This window comes from Zychaea mexicana (assembly GCF_025766255.1).
Source record: "Zychaea mexicana strain RSA 1403 chromosome Unknown BDB00scaffold_214, whole genome shotgun sequence".
NCBI classification, from domain to species: Eukaryota; Fungi; Mucoromycota; class Mucoromycetes; order Mucorales; family Lichtheimiaceae; genus Zychaea; species Zychaea mexicana.
The window spans coordinates 11,856-26,926 of NW_026516877.1; the positions used below are offsets into that span (position 1 = coordinate 11,856).

At 42.2% G+C, this 15,071-nt stretch overlaps 4 protein-coding genes across 4 annotated transcripts; all 4 read left to right on the plus strand.

The window, feature by feature from the left end:
* Positions 1-685: 685 nt before the first annotated feature.
* BDB00DRAFT_776949 (uncharacterized protein) lies at positions 686-904 on the plus strand (the record flags this gene model as incomplete). Its single annotated transcript, XM_053120289.1, has 1 exon — positions 686-904. A coding segment is annotated over one exon (219 nt), but the record flags the coding sequence as incomplete, so codon positions are not given.
* Positions 905-1,632: 728 nt separating this feature from the next.
* On the plus strand, positions 1,633-2,054 carry BDB00DRAFT_742094 (uncharacterized protein; the record flags this gene model as incomplete). Its single annotated transcript, XM_053118474.1, has 2 exons — positions 1,633-1,833; positions 1,890-2,054. Coding segments are annotated over 2 exons (366 nt in total), but the record flags the coding sequence as incomplete, so codon positions are not given.
* A 7,890-nt stretch (positions 2,055-9,944) lies between these two features.
* Positions 9,945-10,850, plus strand: BDB00DRAFT_862615 (uncharacterized protein; the record flags this gene model as incomplete). The annotated part of the gene is made up of 1 exon (XM_053126082.1): positions 9,945-10,850. A coding segment is annotated over exon 1 (599 nt), but the record flags the coding sequence as incomplete, so codon positions are not given.
* Positions 10,851-14,033: 3,183 nt separating this feature from the next.
* On the plus strand, positions 14,034-15,004 carry BDB00DRAFT_862618 (acyl-CoA N-acyltransferase). Its single transcript, XM_053126083.1, has one exon. It carries the CDS (start codon positions 14,335-14,337, stop codon positions 14,836-14,838), a length of 504 nt encoding a protein of 167 aa, XP_052972450.1. The 5' UTR covers positions 14,034-14,334; the 3' UTR covers positions 14,839-15,004.
* Positions 15,005-15,071: the final 67 nt, after the last annotated feature.

Below are 15,071 nucleotides of genomic sequence, written 5' to 3' on the forward strand. Positions count from 1 at the left end.
CAGTCTACCAAACGACGCCGTACGACAAAGCGGCTCGGAGCTGCTCCCCCCCACAAAAATATACATAATTAAAAGGTAAGTTAAAGTATCAGAAAGTTGATTATTGTATAAACACACACACATACACGTATATATATAGCGAGAGTGTATGTGATATATATAGAGAGAGAAAGGGGTGGTTTTCATCTGTATACGCTCGACCAGTATTCCATCAATCAATAACCTTAGCTAGTATCATGTAATTGAATAAAGCTATTTTTTAAAATCTATATAATGAATATTCCACAAAAATGTTTTGTGATTTTCTTGTGAACGTGTGACCGCTTTGGTATTCCACAAAACGTTTTGTGGTTTTCTTGTGAACGTGTGACCGCTTTGATTTTCTTGTGAACGCGTGACCGCTTTATCGCTACTTTAAATTCACAAGAATCCACAAGAATTCTTGTCACTTTACTTAGTGTTTACAAGAATTTAAAATTCACAAGAATTTTCCTACAGTGAATATCTCTATTACACTTAGAAACAAAGCCAAACATAATTAGATGACCGTATAGAAAGTGTATGAAAAGGAAGACTTGGAACACGTTATAGCTAACCTTGCATGATATCTCATGTTTGGGCAATAACATTCAAATTTATTGCGATGGCAACCAACAACCAATAAAAAAATGTGTGACGGACAGACAGACAGGCAATCGAACACAACACCACGAAAGCTGTTGGATCGCTAAACGTTTTGCATTCACTTGGCCTTAGCGCGTCAGGTTTTACATGCGTCCTTGCAGCACGTATCTATGCTCAGTTCATTCGCCCCCAATGGTTTTGCTATCCGAAAGCCGCTCAAAAAACACATGAAACTGCTCCAGGATACACAAGCCACCTGTCTACGCCGTATCTATGGTAGCTCCTCTCGCTCTTCATCAGTATCCGTCATTCAACACCTCGTCAACCTCCCAAATATGTCTTTGCGAATCGCGGTTGTTGTATCCAACATGATCAATAACACATATTCTTTAATCGGTCATTAACGATTGCTGTTATTTCCCTCATAACCTCACTTGTGCGGACATTTCTTTATTCATACACATCTTGGTGAAACACCGATCAGCTATGCTCAGGAAGAAGTTGTCATTATTGGGATCACGTAATTCACATTAGCTACTATCTGAGGCATTTACCCGGATGTATCTTTTACTCACGCATCATACATTACTTAATCCTATATGATTGATTTATAACATCAATTCATTCGTTCAATGCACACGCTGTGGTAGTTGCCAAGGATAAGCCATTTCTTATAAATAGTGAGAACTTTTGTTATCTTAATAAACTAGTTTCAATTCCTTTCGGGTCTCGTTGACTTATTCTGTCTCTTTTGGTTTATTGGATATTACAGCGGTGCTTCAAGCCAAGTTCGTCAATCGTGGTCGATGGTTACCGCATGACGCTCTACTGCCAATATTACTGTCACACCTACGCGGTACCCGCAGTAGTCGTTTCTCACAGCTAGAACAAACCATCCTTTGGAAACAGCTGCCCCCACAAACAGAACCATATGACAAAAAGCAGCTACGTCGAGCAACCTGTGCTCTCGCCGATGTTCAGTTTCATGGCGCACGAGCTAGCACGCGCGCCAAACTTTTACTTGCATGTCGCACAACACTCGGCGTTGGCTCTATTGTTTGGTTACCTATGACCCGCCACCAACGCAGTCGTCTACTTTGCTGGCGCCTAGGGTGGATGCCCAATGGACGTGCCGCTGCTATCTTGCCGCAACTGCCCAGAACACCGCACCTATCCCGCATGCATGTAATCCTCTGTCTCCAGGCACATGTCAGGCTCAATCCTCTGTCTCCAGGCACATGTCAGGCTCAATCCTCTGTCTCCAGGCACATGTCAGGCTCAATACTCCATCTATTGTGCTTGATCCAATATCGTTTGTTCTCTACTCGTTCCCAAAGGCACGACCAACCAACGCGTCCAAAAAGCAGTTTTGGAAGAACATGTGGCAGCAACTGACGACTCTGTTAGCGGATATCGACGCCCTTTGCCACGACGACGGTACAAGTAGGCCTAATCCCACAGTTCCTTCAACCATCAGTAACGACTTCATCATCTGGCTTGAGCACAACCCAAGAAATGCAGATCCACCACAAACCTCCCCATCTCCTCTTTATTCTTCACCATAAGTTTCTTCTCTTTTCTTTCCTCCCATCTCTCTGTTTGCTTTGATTGCAAAAAAAAAAAAAAGAAAGAAAAAAACAAGATAGTTCCCCCCCTCTGTTCGTTATCTTGGAACGGATCCTCCCCTCTCTTTTCACACCGTGCTTCTATTACTTCTACTCTCTATTTGTAACTAGCACGCCCACCACACACTCCTGTTAGACCTTATACATCTTCTAGCTCATTTTCCCCCTCTGATTATGGGGTTTATTCACCAGTCGTTGAGATCGGGCTTTAGCGGATATGCGATTTGCGACGCGCTTGTATGGCCATTTATTATTTCTGTAAATAATAATAAAGTTGATATAAGATTGATCCAGATAGACAGGCAGACAGGGCGATTTTCATACTCCATATAGAACGCATAAAAAGGATGATCTCCCTCCTCATACTCGAAAGAACGTGAAGATAGCGATCGTAAATAGTGCATTGCAGCCGGCGGAGGCAAATGTTTACATTTTGCACGTTTCGCTTTCCTTTTTTTCCTATGTTTCACAGCAGCGGGGCGCACACAGCAGCACAGAGACTGTTTTTGTCTACTTTATCAAAGACTATTACCATATGCTTTCAAAGCGAGGCAACTAGTCATGTATTACTCATAAGGAGTTGCAGCCATTTGTTTCATGAGAGCACATTTTCGCAATGACGAAATTATTTTTTTGAAAAAGGGATCAATAGAAACTGATGATGCACAAGGTATACTGTACTACGACATATGGATCTGGGCTCCCTGCTGTTGTATTATTGGCGCGAAGATATTTCATACTGCACATTCTAAGTTGGCGTCTCTACAGGTGCCGTCGATCTTTTGTGCTGTAGCTTGTATACGGCATACAGGAGCAGCTTAGCAGATTTATTATCGGGTAGATACTCTCAAGCTGTTATACAGGAGCCAAAGATGGATATCACTATCAAGAAGTGGCAGCAGTAATAAAAAATACGCTGCTAATCTTTAGCTGATCTCTCACATCAATCTCAAAGTCCATCATGAAGAAGGGGTACAGCACACCAGGAGACGAGAAAAGAAGAAAGACAAAGTGTGTTATGATTGTCTACAGTATGCTTTGACTTTATTACGAACGTTTGCTGCCATGGCTCTTTGACATGAGGAGCAACTAGTAGACTACAGAATGATGTATATAAATGTTCAAGCAATCTACAAGAATTTTTAAAATAGTAGGCGAAACCTGTACCATATGGTGGCGAACACGAATATAACTACATACGGCAGCATTCTTCGCATAAGGATCAAATGCATGACCCACGCGTCATAGTTTGACTGACTCAAGATATTCTAGTGCTCGCTTGAGTATGTTTAAGGAATGACGATTACTAAGTATTCACGTCCTCAAATGTTCTTTTTACTGGTAAATACAACAACACCTTGGTTAAAAGTCGACCTTTCAAAAGTACACTCTTTCGTTTGCTTCTTTTCATTGGTTGCTCGGAGCTCTTTGAAAGCATTTGCTTCAGATGCCTCATTCCGCACTCCACAGTAACAACTCACTTGTTGGAAAAGATCCGATCAGAGGGCGCACCGTGTATAACTTATTTCTATATGGCAAACGTTATCGTTTTTAAAAACATTCGGCCGTTCGTGTCAGCTGGGATACTAGATAATCGGCTAATAATATTATTGCTTTATTCTGTTTTTTTAAGAAGAAGCGTGGTCATGTTGTGGTGGGTAACACGGGTTCTTCTGTTTGTTATTAACGGAGATATTGACGCTCCGGGTAATGTGAATATGCTTTACCCGACGAGCCTATCATTATGCACGGTGTAACGTGGAAAGGGCTCGAAGCTACTGTACTAAAGAAGGCCATCATAGTATCGCTTGCCACCGAATCAGCTTTCAACAAGCCAAAAAAAAAAAGAGTCCCCGTTCCATCACAGGCTCGGAATATCCAACCTTAGAAGAACTCTGCAACGAGACAAGCAACCAGAGCGTTGATGATGGCAACATTCTACGACTACTGATAATGTAATCCTGTAACACTATTCCATCACAAAGTGAGCCGTCTTTGGCTTAATGTGGAAAGTATGGTAGCTTAGATACAATCTAAAAATGAAGAACCACACTTTTCGCTTTTTGTGTAGTATTTCGAGCCTCCTTTCTCAAAAAAACATTCCACCCATGACTCAATGTTTCTTACCAAACATCTATCCACAGATCCATGATCTCTCATCAATTCCGGTTTATGGTGATCGTCTGCAATTTTCTGTGCACACTATGGCGTACGGTGCTGCGTGAATGATTGGATAGTTGTTGCGCGTTTGACCAGCATCAGATGCTGTACACGAGCATCTGCTGTCCGTCCCTCGTCAATGAACTTTCGCTCTCTCCACATCCCAAATATCTTTGCTTGTTTCTTTGTGGAAATATTTTAAACGATAAGCCATATAAAGGTGGCAGGATCGGCTACTGCTTGTTTTCGCAACTCAGGTACCGCATCTGGTGACAGAGTCACGATATGGGCAAAAAGTAAAATATACAATAACGTCAGGAACCAGGGCTCAAGTTTGCCCTATTAAGCTAGTTTTGTATGTGTGGTCAACAATCACGCTTCGCGAAGTTACCAAGCCCAACTTCATACAACCATATCATCACGACAAGCTCAACTGTGTGTGGTGCATTGGAAAACTGTTCTACTCGCATGATATGCACGTTTTCCATAATACCAGCAAATAGCTGACATCAGTAGCGCGGTAAAATCAGCTTTATTCGACACGAGATTTGAACGTGGCCAAAACAGTTGTTTACTGTATGTATCGCCATTGCTTTTTTTTTCCTTCACCGTGCCAGCTCCGAATTTGTATCACCCCAAGTTGAACGCAGAACCCTCCGGTGTAACGATTAACATATACACAAACATTGGGTAAGATACAGTAATAGCGTGCTTGGTTGGCTTTTAGAAGGAAGAAAGCAGATGGTATAATAGAAGCGAACAACATGCTCCTTCCTTCTTTTCACGGACTCCCCTGCGCCCTGTCCGTTCTACAGCCCATTAACAAGAGAGAGAGAGAGAGAGAGATCGCATAGATAAGATGCGATAAGACGGATTGGCATAATCGACCATTAGATTATGTACACAGCACATTAGATACGGTGTGTTTGGTGCTTTTTTCTTTTCCTCCCCACATATTCCGTCAGCCCCTTGAAACGGAAAACTGGTTCGGGAAAATTTGCCACATTGGTACGCAGATAGGCAATCGTGAAGGAGAAAGTGGGGTGACCGAAGCCCTTTTCCGCTCCGATATACGGCAAACAGAAGATCTCATTGCTTCCTATGAATCAGTTCTGCAATGTACACGGTTGATCATCCATTTGTAGTTGCTCACTTCTTCCAGCTCAAGGGCCGTAGCAGCATCATTGATGTGTTATTTAATCCTCAACACGTCGACACGCTGGTGCAACCTGAATCGTCTTTTTCAAGTCAGTTTGAGTAAAAAGATTCTTAATGCACAGGTCTTCCTACTCAAAGGGTTAGGCACAACAGCAAAAGTATATGCTCAAACCACTTGCCCATTTATCAGATCCACTTCTGTGTACCATAATGGGCTGTCGTTGTCGTCCGTTGCGAAGGGTTAACTGTGGAAAAGTTTACATGTCAGGAATTGTTCTCCCAGCTCATGCGTGACCCCTTATCCGTTACCATATACAGGCCGGGTGATGCTCTAGAAAACATATTTTCTGTAGCTGGAAGAGAAACGGTTTCTGATGCCAAAGCATACACACACGTATCATCTCTATATTTTCCAAGTTATATAACATCAACAGATATTAGGATCATCTTTCGATTTGACCTTTGAATTCACCCAATCCTCTTCGCTTATACTGTTTGTTGGACTAAGATTGACTTGCTGATGAATACTGATAGAAAGTAGGTCCTGATTTTATCTCTATTTCTTTTGTACATCATCGACAACACGTGGGCAAAGAGAAGACGAGCTTCAAAAGGCTCGTTTACAGGGCCCCGGCATTCATATACTCCTTGCTTATGACCAAATTATTGGATTTTTGAGTGAACTCATGAGAAGATGCGCTCGTAATGTCGATCGTAGAAATAAACAGCCACCTTTAACTTCACTCTCAAGTACCTCTCCCTCTGGAACACCGGTAACTACGATGATATCTGAAGGAGGGTTTAGGCGATACACTACAAGATACGTGGATTCATATAACAGGAAGTGTTATTGATTCTTTTTTAGTTCTAAAAGTAGGATCCAAATTATGTAGGTTCTTAAAGATTTATGTATACATTCATCCGAACACAATCTCCCAACTAGAATTTGCTGAGCTTCGTACCCGAATAAAAAGGAGAAAGGAACAATAGTTCAGTTTCTAATAAGGTCATGCATGACAATAGGATGACAATATAGCCTCTGAATTATGTTGGATCAGACCATAACAGAATAGTCTCATACAATAGGACTCATTTACCAGGCATTTTTGGGGATTATCTTCATAAAGACGATGACATCCAAAACAACACCAATAATATCGCCTGCTAATTTAAAGTAGCCTTTACTTCCCTCGTCTATCGTTCTATAAACAAAGATTTCACAATCAAAAGTAATAGTTTCCATAAATAAAAAGGAGACGAGTGCCAAAGTTCAAAGATCATATCTGTACGCCAATAGATGTTATACGACTAGCCACTGCCGCGGCCGAAGATGACTCACGCATCTCAGAGGTACTGCGGGTTCCTGATACCTATCACAATGAACTGGATTTTACTGATCCAAGCCAAAAGATGTCTGTTATGGATCTCACAGTTTGCTACAGCTCGACGCATTGACACCAAAGTTGGCCAACAAGAACATCGCACCTGGCGTCGACAACGTACGGGAGATAGATCACAAGTATTTATAAAGATACGGCGGAGATACAATGTCCAACGCCAGCATCACATACTGCTTCGTAAAGCGTTCTTACTTGCATCGAGGCTTCAAGAGCATATGTCGACGGGTCATCCGTCGGCGGCATTATCACCTGCAACAAGGGCGCAGTGAAGAGATGTCTGCGCTAAGGTTCTTGTTTCCGACGAATGTTCATTGCGGCAATCCTCCTGTCGTATGGACAACCGTGCCCGCGTTGAAGAGCTTACTCAACTACAAAATGGGCGTATTCTTTGCAAGCTGATCGCCCCGTCTACTGGACGTCTGCACACAAGACATTTATGTCCACAACCTCATATTCGAAACCTCGCGAGATTTCTGCGTCCGACAAGTATAGCGCCCGCTACTTAACCCGCACTACTGGCAGCTCTGTTGACCACGTATCTTGTCAATAAAGCGTATTGAGTGAAAGGACGATCACAGCACTCTTTTAGTACAGGCTCGGGAAGTTGGGTGGACTCCTACAAATGTCTGGAGCTTTAGCGATAGACGATGGCGCCGGTACATCCATTGAAGTAGATCAATTTTTATATACAGAATATTTCCCTGTTCCATTGGATCAGCTATCATGTATACGTAACACGTACTGTAGCTCTTATATATGATCTCACAAGGCACTGGAAAATGCCCAGATAATTATGCTCATTGTTGATGAAGTTTTTGTCGAAAAAAGAACGTGGTCGAAAAATAAGGATTCACGCTTTTGTAGAATGAAGATATAAGGGCATATGATCGACCCAGAGTCAAGCTGTTTAGCAGAAGCAGTGAAGCGTTCTTTATAAGATTTTTTTGTATTTTTGTTTCTTATCAACTCGATAGATTATGGAGTTTTAGATTAAGTTTATAAATATCCAGGATAATGAGTGAAATGAACGAGTGAACCAAGCTAGATGGATCGTTCAAGGTGAAGTACTTGTTATTAGGAGGACTTTTACATACAGCTTTGCCCGGTTTAACTTGTTGTCAAAGTAGGGATATTAGTATTGAGGATGAATAACAATGCTAGAAGGGGACAGCTTGCAGCTAATATAGCCTTACATTGCTGATGCACTTTATCCATTCAGCTCGATCCACTTCAACTCAACCCACTTGAAAGTTCTTTTGTGCTTGGAAGAAAAAGTCCTGTTCTCCTTCTACCTTTGCCACGCCAGCACCAAGTTTGAAAGTTGTATCACACCAAGTTGAGCGCAAAACCTGCTAGTGTAACGATGGGTATAATACAAACATTGCGTAAGAAACGTGCATACTTGGCTTATAGGAGAAAAAACAGATGGTATAATACACTTCCTTCCCCTGGTCGCATACTGTCTACGCCTGTTTGTCTTACAGTTGGGTTACATGTAATAGAGATGACATAGATAAGATGAGATTAGACGGATTGAAGTACATAGCAACAATCCTACAATGTGTACGATTGTAGTCTTCCCCACACAATTTTTTTTCTCTCTTGAGCCCCTTGAAACGGAAAACTGCCCAAGAGTTGGTTCGGAGAAATTTGCCAAATCGGTACGCAGATAGGCAATCGGAAAAGAAGAGAGTGGGGTGACCCTTATTGCTCGCGTGGACGACTTTTTTTCTAGTGTGCCGAAAAGGCACAGAAAAAAAAAAATATGCTATATTGTAATTTTCGTTTCCGCTCCGATGACCAAGTAGGTGGCATATACCGTATTGGCCAGCGGATGGCGATTATTTGTGTCCAAATGACAAAATAGACACAGTACAAGAATCACAAGGAGCTTTATCATCCCGACCAAAATGTTCGCACTACATACTATTAGTATCACTGAGGAAAGCTGACAATCATCCATCCTTCAATACACAGCTGAACATAACCTTGGGACTAACCCATTTCCCTTGGCAATGCAAACCAATCATAACGCGAAAGTATGATGGTCATTCCAAAGAAAACGTCATAACCTAGTGGTAGCCCCCAATGCTCTTACACTATGAATATGTCTTATGTACCCGATACCACATGGTGCTAATGTATGGCTGACAGGAAATGGAGAGAAAGAAAAAAAAACGTCACAACATGATGTTATATATAGCATATATGCAGAATGCAAAGTTCCAGTGCAGAATATAAAACATATATTTTGGGGAGAGAGAGAGAGAGAGAGAGAAAGTGTGTGTGCAAGGTGTAGTATGCAACAGATGCACAGAGTGCATTATTCTGTCTGTTGGTAGCAACAACGACAACAACATCCCTGCTGCAATAACAGTTTGAATATACCGCTATACATAGCGAGATGGGACAGCTACGCTATTTGGTAGCATACCCACGGAAGCTCTTTTCGACGTGTATATAGACAATATGCTTATCGATCAGATAAGGGTATTTTGTGAAACTGGCAGCATTGCCATGGAGCAACAAACAAGAAACGTTGGCTTTATAAGGCTCTTAGTCTAAGCACGTATGCAGCGGCATTAACAGGCCACAAAATAGATTACAGATCAAAACATATAGTAGGCTCTTGAGATCAGAGCCAACAGAACATACATTTGCTCGCTCAACATTCTCAACTAAGAAGATGCAATCATCCGTAGCAACTATGTATAGAACAGCCCTTCTGTTCTCTTCCTAGAAGGCAGAGAATAAACGAAAGTAAGCTTCCACAGATTGTGAGTATAGAGGCTTTTTGAGTGGGCGAAGAAGATTATCACAATGGAAAGGGCAATGATTATCTCCCAGCAAAGTCGCAGCAGGCAGGAACGGCAGGTATAAGGCAAAGCGCTTTAGGTAATTGAATGCCCCCGACGGACCTTCCAAAATGGGAAAAGGGAAGGGCTAAACTTCAAGGTGATTTCATGCCGTCGTCGTCGCGATAATTTTTTTTTATAAATACCGATCTCTGGAGCACTCTGCGCTTCCTTTTCTTTTCGCTACTACTTACATCCTTTCCATTTCTCAGCACAGTCCTCTCACACACACAGCTACAGCTAATAGCTCCACTCGCACTACTACAAGTCTAAACATGCAAGCATACGGATCAGCAGCAATTCGAGCATCCACTCGCACCTTCCACAACCAGCAATACAAATTAGCAGCACAGGCAGCAGCGATGCCACGCAGCTTCTATTCCACCACACAGCCTCCCAAGCAAACAGCCGGCGACAGCAACAATGAGACGCTGCAGTACTTGGACCGTCTCAAGGACTCTGAAATCGAGTTCCAGAGCAAGGGAGAGCATGTCAGCGGCGACTTCTGGAAGACTGAGCCGGGCAAGTACAACAGAGCAGAGAAGGATGTAAGCATTCAAAAATCTTTTTTTTTTTTTTGGTACATTTGCGTTTTGCCCAAATTTGCCCTCCGTGAGAAAAAAATAAAGGTGGCTAAATCTTCCCTTTCTTCTAGATCGACCAGAAGGGCAGATAAGCAGAACGAACCAACGGCTTATGCTTGGATACTGGGGAAGGATGACGATGGGAGCAGTAAGCAGAGCTACTTCTACTATGGTCTCTCTCTTTCTCTCGCTCTTTGTTTGTTTGTTTGTTTGTTACTTATCCATCTATGCGCTCTATACAACACCGTGTATATAAACCCTCGTCCTGTCTCTCTTCTACTTGCTGCTAACTAAAAAACCTACTACATCCTATACTTCGTACCATATTACATTTCTATCCCATCATCACATTACCATACATAACCCCCCCCCTTTGTGCCATTGTATATTCTCTCTATCTTCCTTTCGAAATAATAAAAAGCCACACACACGCTTACTCTACACCACAAGATATATCCTGGTTTGGCAACTGCCCTGTGGCATGTTGTGGGGAAGCAACTTGCCTTATTGGATCTTCGGCTTTGGCTGCGGATCAATTGTCATATGATGTTTTCTTCTCCACACAAGTGCATCTGACAGAGCGTGATAAAGCACATGGGTTTCGGAAGCCTTGTCTCCACTTTCCCTTGCCTTTTACAGTGCTCCGTTGTTTGGGCCCGTCCCACTGATTTTCATATGAGTAATTAATAGCACGTCCCGCCCGGCATGCGCTGCTGCTGCTGCTGCTGCTGCTGCTGCATGCTCCACAACTTCTTCTCACAAAGACCGTTGATTGTATCCCAAAGAAGGGGCCGAAACACCGGAAAAAAGTGCTAAAATCGCGGGACTCCGGTAGTACGAGTGCTAGGCTGGAAACGACGGTAAAAAGAAGAGTCAGTTATCGTACATACCCTTTTTGCCTTCCTTCTCCCGCCATTGCTGATCACAGGCCGGCCGGCCATGTATCCATCCATCCACAAGGGACAGCTGCATTCAAGCACGACGGAGGAGGAGAAAAACAACGGAAGTTTTGTTTGCAAAGCACATGAAACATTGACAATCACAATTTTGCCTTGATGTTCACATTCCGCTGACAAAGCACACTCGTTTTCGCGTGCGCACATAATATGAGAGAGTAATCAATTAACATGAACAGCACGTCTGGGGCATCTGCTCATCTTTCCCTTCATTGCGCACATGCACACAAACAAACAAAGATCCTCCTTTTGTTAAAATAGGTCCTTTACTAGTAGTATCTGCACAACCGTGTATAAAATCAACGATCATCAAACTGCCTCTTGCCCGTTCCACGTTTGATTGGTTCATGATTACATAAGTTTTGAAATCCAGCCGCATTTTTTGCCACGACCCAGAAAAAACAAAAAAATGCTACATCTCCAAACGTGCGCGCACCACCAACCCTTCGGCTTTGTTCTGTATTACCGATAAGGTTGGCGTAGTACAGACGTCTCGAAAAAAAAAAAATCGGAGACATGCTTTTACGCTTTATGAGTGGTCCCTGCCTCGCTTCGCTCCGTGTCAATCAACGTGCACGCGTCGCAAGAAGCCCCCAAACCTCCTACGGAGCGAGGCTGCATCAGAATTTTCAGTATTAAACGCTTGTACGCATCATTTTCGACAACAAAAGGGATACCACCCTATAGAATACAGACCAATAGAAAAACCTATTGAAACCTTGTAGTCCGATCCAAGTCCAACGAAAGACGTAAAACATAGCTTGCAGCAGGTCATGATCACCTACGGTGATGATCGTAATACGCAAGCTTATTTTACAGCAAAATTGTATCCTAAAACGTGGTTATATTATTAAGCGTGGCTATAATCGTCAATATGTCCAGTATATGCATAGAGTGTTTGAAGTGAAGTATGTAGTATAGCTTAGGGTGATTCATAATCTTGGTGAGAAAATTGCATTACTACATTCTTTAACAATAAAATAGCTTCTTTCTAACCTCACACTCAATAACCTTCTGATAACCAAACTCGTACAAAATGTGTTTATGACCCGGTATTGGTTTATAAGCCGTAATAACCAATCTTTCAATGGCAGCTCATTCAAAGTTTCTTGTCTTTCGTACCGCACAATTATAGCTTGAACACATCAAGCTACTTAACGATAAATAAGACCTATAGTACGTCCATATTTCATTTTGTCCATGCAGTCTGGATATATAAGTGCTTTCGCAAGTCTAATGAGAATAGCGCCATCATCGTGAGTGAGTTATGGCTTACTCTCAAATTTCAAGTCACTCGCACTCCAAATATACTGCACACATGTCATACGCTTAAAACCATACATCCTGTGCTTTGATACACTCCTTTTTTTCAAGTCTAGATTTGTTTGCTTTCTGTAAGTCTGACGTTTATCTTTTGTAAAACAGTTTGGCTTGATGGAATAAAAATCGAGTGGTAAGTCACTTTGTCTTGTAAAACCCCCTGACAGACCGACAGAACCACGTGGATTAACCACTAATCCGACTGATAGTCGACCATCTGAGTGTTCAACAGCATCGTATTCTATGGGCATTTAATAGCACTCTACTACTAGAAAAACGGTTTGGACTTTGGAGAAAAGCGATACATGTAGTAGTATACCGATGTAGGGTTATTGAAAAAGAGCCTCTGACAAATCGTTCTCATTGCTACTGTACCAGCCTTCCACTTACGCCCCGCCACCTGTGTGTATACGGTGCGACGTTACCCTGTTCTATTTTCTCACGACACGACATCGTACAAATTATCAAATGAGCCAAGGCTAACTGTACTCATGACGATGATTCAGGCCATCATTCTGGTCTACAATAGCATTGACAGGTTTCTACACCCCAGGATTGGTAATGTATCTACTCAAATGTTGTAACTCTATAAACTTTCACTGTGTATAATGCCAATTCACTAAAATACAGCTGTCGTATCGCTGAAGATGGTGTTGTGGAGAGGCTTACGATGCTACTCGTTGGAAAATAGGTACTGAACGTGGCAACACTATTTTCTGACTTTGTATAATAGCGCCATATATGATCCATTTGTCTCTAATTTTCTTTGAGTGTAAACGATAAAGAGCAATGGGTTCAACTCTGTAATTTTTTGTGCTGATTATGCATTCGTAATGCAGCAGTAGCAGTTTCAGATAGCAGAACTATGTACTACATATGATACGCTAATCATTACGTGCTTTTGTTCTTTGTGGCGTTACTTGTTTACTAATTTAAAAGATGTTATCTTCGTTCGCGATAAACAGGATTACAAATAAAGCTATTGAGATGGCGTAAGCTTTTGTTCAACATAACGAGTACATGGTTGCTTGTTATTTCTCACGTTGCGTCAGTGATCTCTCTATCGTCTATTCTTTTAAATTCCTTCTTACCGTCCCTTTGACTTCGTTTCACAGTCATTAATAATGATCTCTACGATATGTCGTTTTCGCAGCGGGACATTGTAGTATGAGATGCCTGATATATATATGGAGCCACTACTGATGTCAGTCACCAATTAAACGGTGCATATTGTTGCCGGGAGGCATAATTGTTATGGTCACTGTCCACAAAAGCGTTTCCGAAAAAAGAAACAACAAGTTAATGAAAGACGTGTGTATGACGATGGCGATCTTAGTGCGGAGGATGCAGGGACGGATGGTGCACTTTATTAAGCAAACTACACATACTACCGTTCTATAGGAATATGAGCTAAACTATACCTAGGCTATTTGCTTCATCAAGCACTACCTAGAGACTACACGATTGACAAGTACAGTAACAAAACAAATATTCTCCATGACAAGCCAAGTAGCTGACTTGTGCCTAAAAATTCCCTTTACCTTAGCAACAGGCTAAACACTACTCTTTGTTCCTTCCGCATGTCGAACAAATAGAGTTTGCTCCAATCCCCAACGGCTCCGTCACTGTTTCTGTTTAAAAAAAATATCAATATGTCTTCTACACTATCCTATAAACCGGCCACGCTGGCCCATCTCGACGTTATTGCCGACCTCGAAGCGAAATCCTACCATCCCGATGAAGCAGCATCGCGCGAACAATTGGCGAATCGCATCAAATACGCGACCGAATCTGACCCGAACTTATTTCTTGTCGCATGGCAAGGTGAAACGATTGCCGGGTTTGTGTGCACGACACTAGGTGCTGCGCCATTAGTGACTGACGAATCCATGAAGGCGCATGACCCAAACGGCAAGACAGTCTGTCTCCACAGCGTTTGTGTCAACCCTCAGGTGCGACGTCAAAAGGTGGCAACGCGACTTATGGCGCATTGGATCCAGGTGCTTAAGGATTCCTCCAAGTACAATCGCATTGCCTTACTTAGCCGTCCCAACTTGATCGGCTTGTACGAGTCGGTCGGTTTCAAAAACAGTGGTAAAAGTCAAGTCGTACACGGACCCGATCCATGGTATGACTGTATTCTAGAGCTTCAGTAGAATATGTAATAAAAGTATGTTGTAGCGTATTGCGTTATCAGGTGTTCTTGACAGCAGTTATCTTCATGTCTTTTCGTTTTCCTTTCGTTATGTATCTTAACGAATTTTAGATAAATAGAAGGAATGAACACTTTTTTTTAATTAGGAAAAGAATGGTCTATGTATGCGACCACTTAATGCACAAAGAAAATCCCCGTTTCCCTTTGTCCACTTTCAATACCAAAAACTCAATT

What these genes read in the sequence shown, in the direction of transcription:
- BDB00DRAFT_862618 (XM_053126083.1), top strand. Translation starts at nt 14,335, where the DNA reads ATGTCTTCTACACTATCCTATAAACCGGCCACGCTGGCCCATCTCGAC.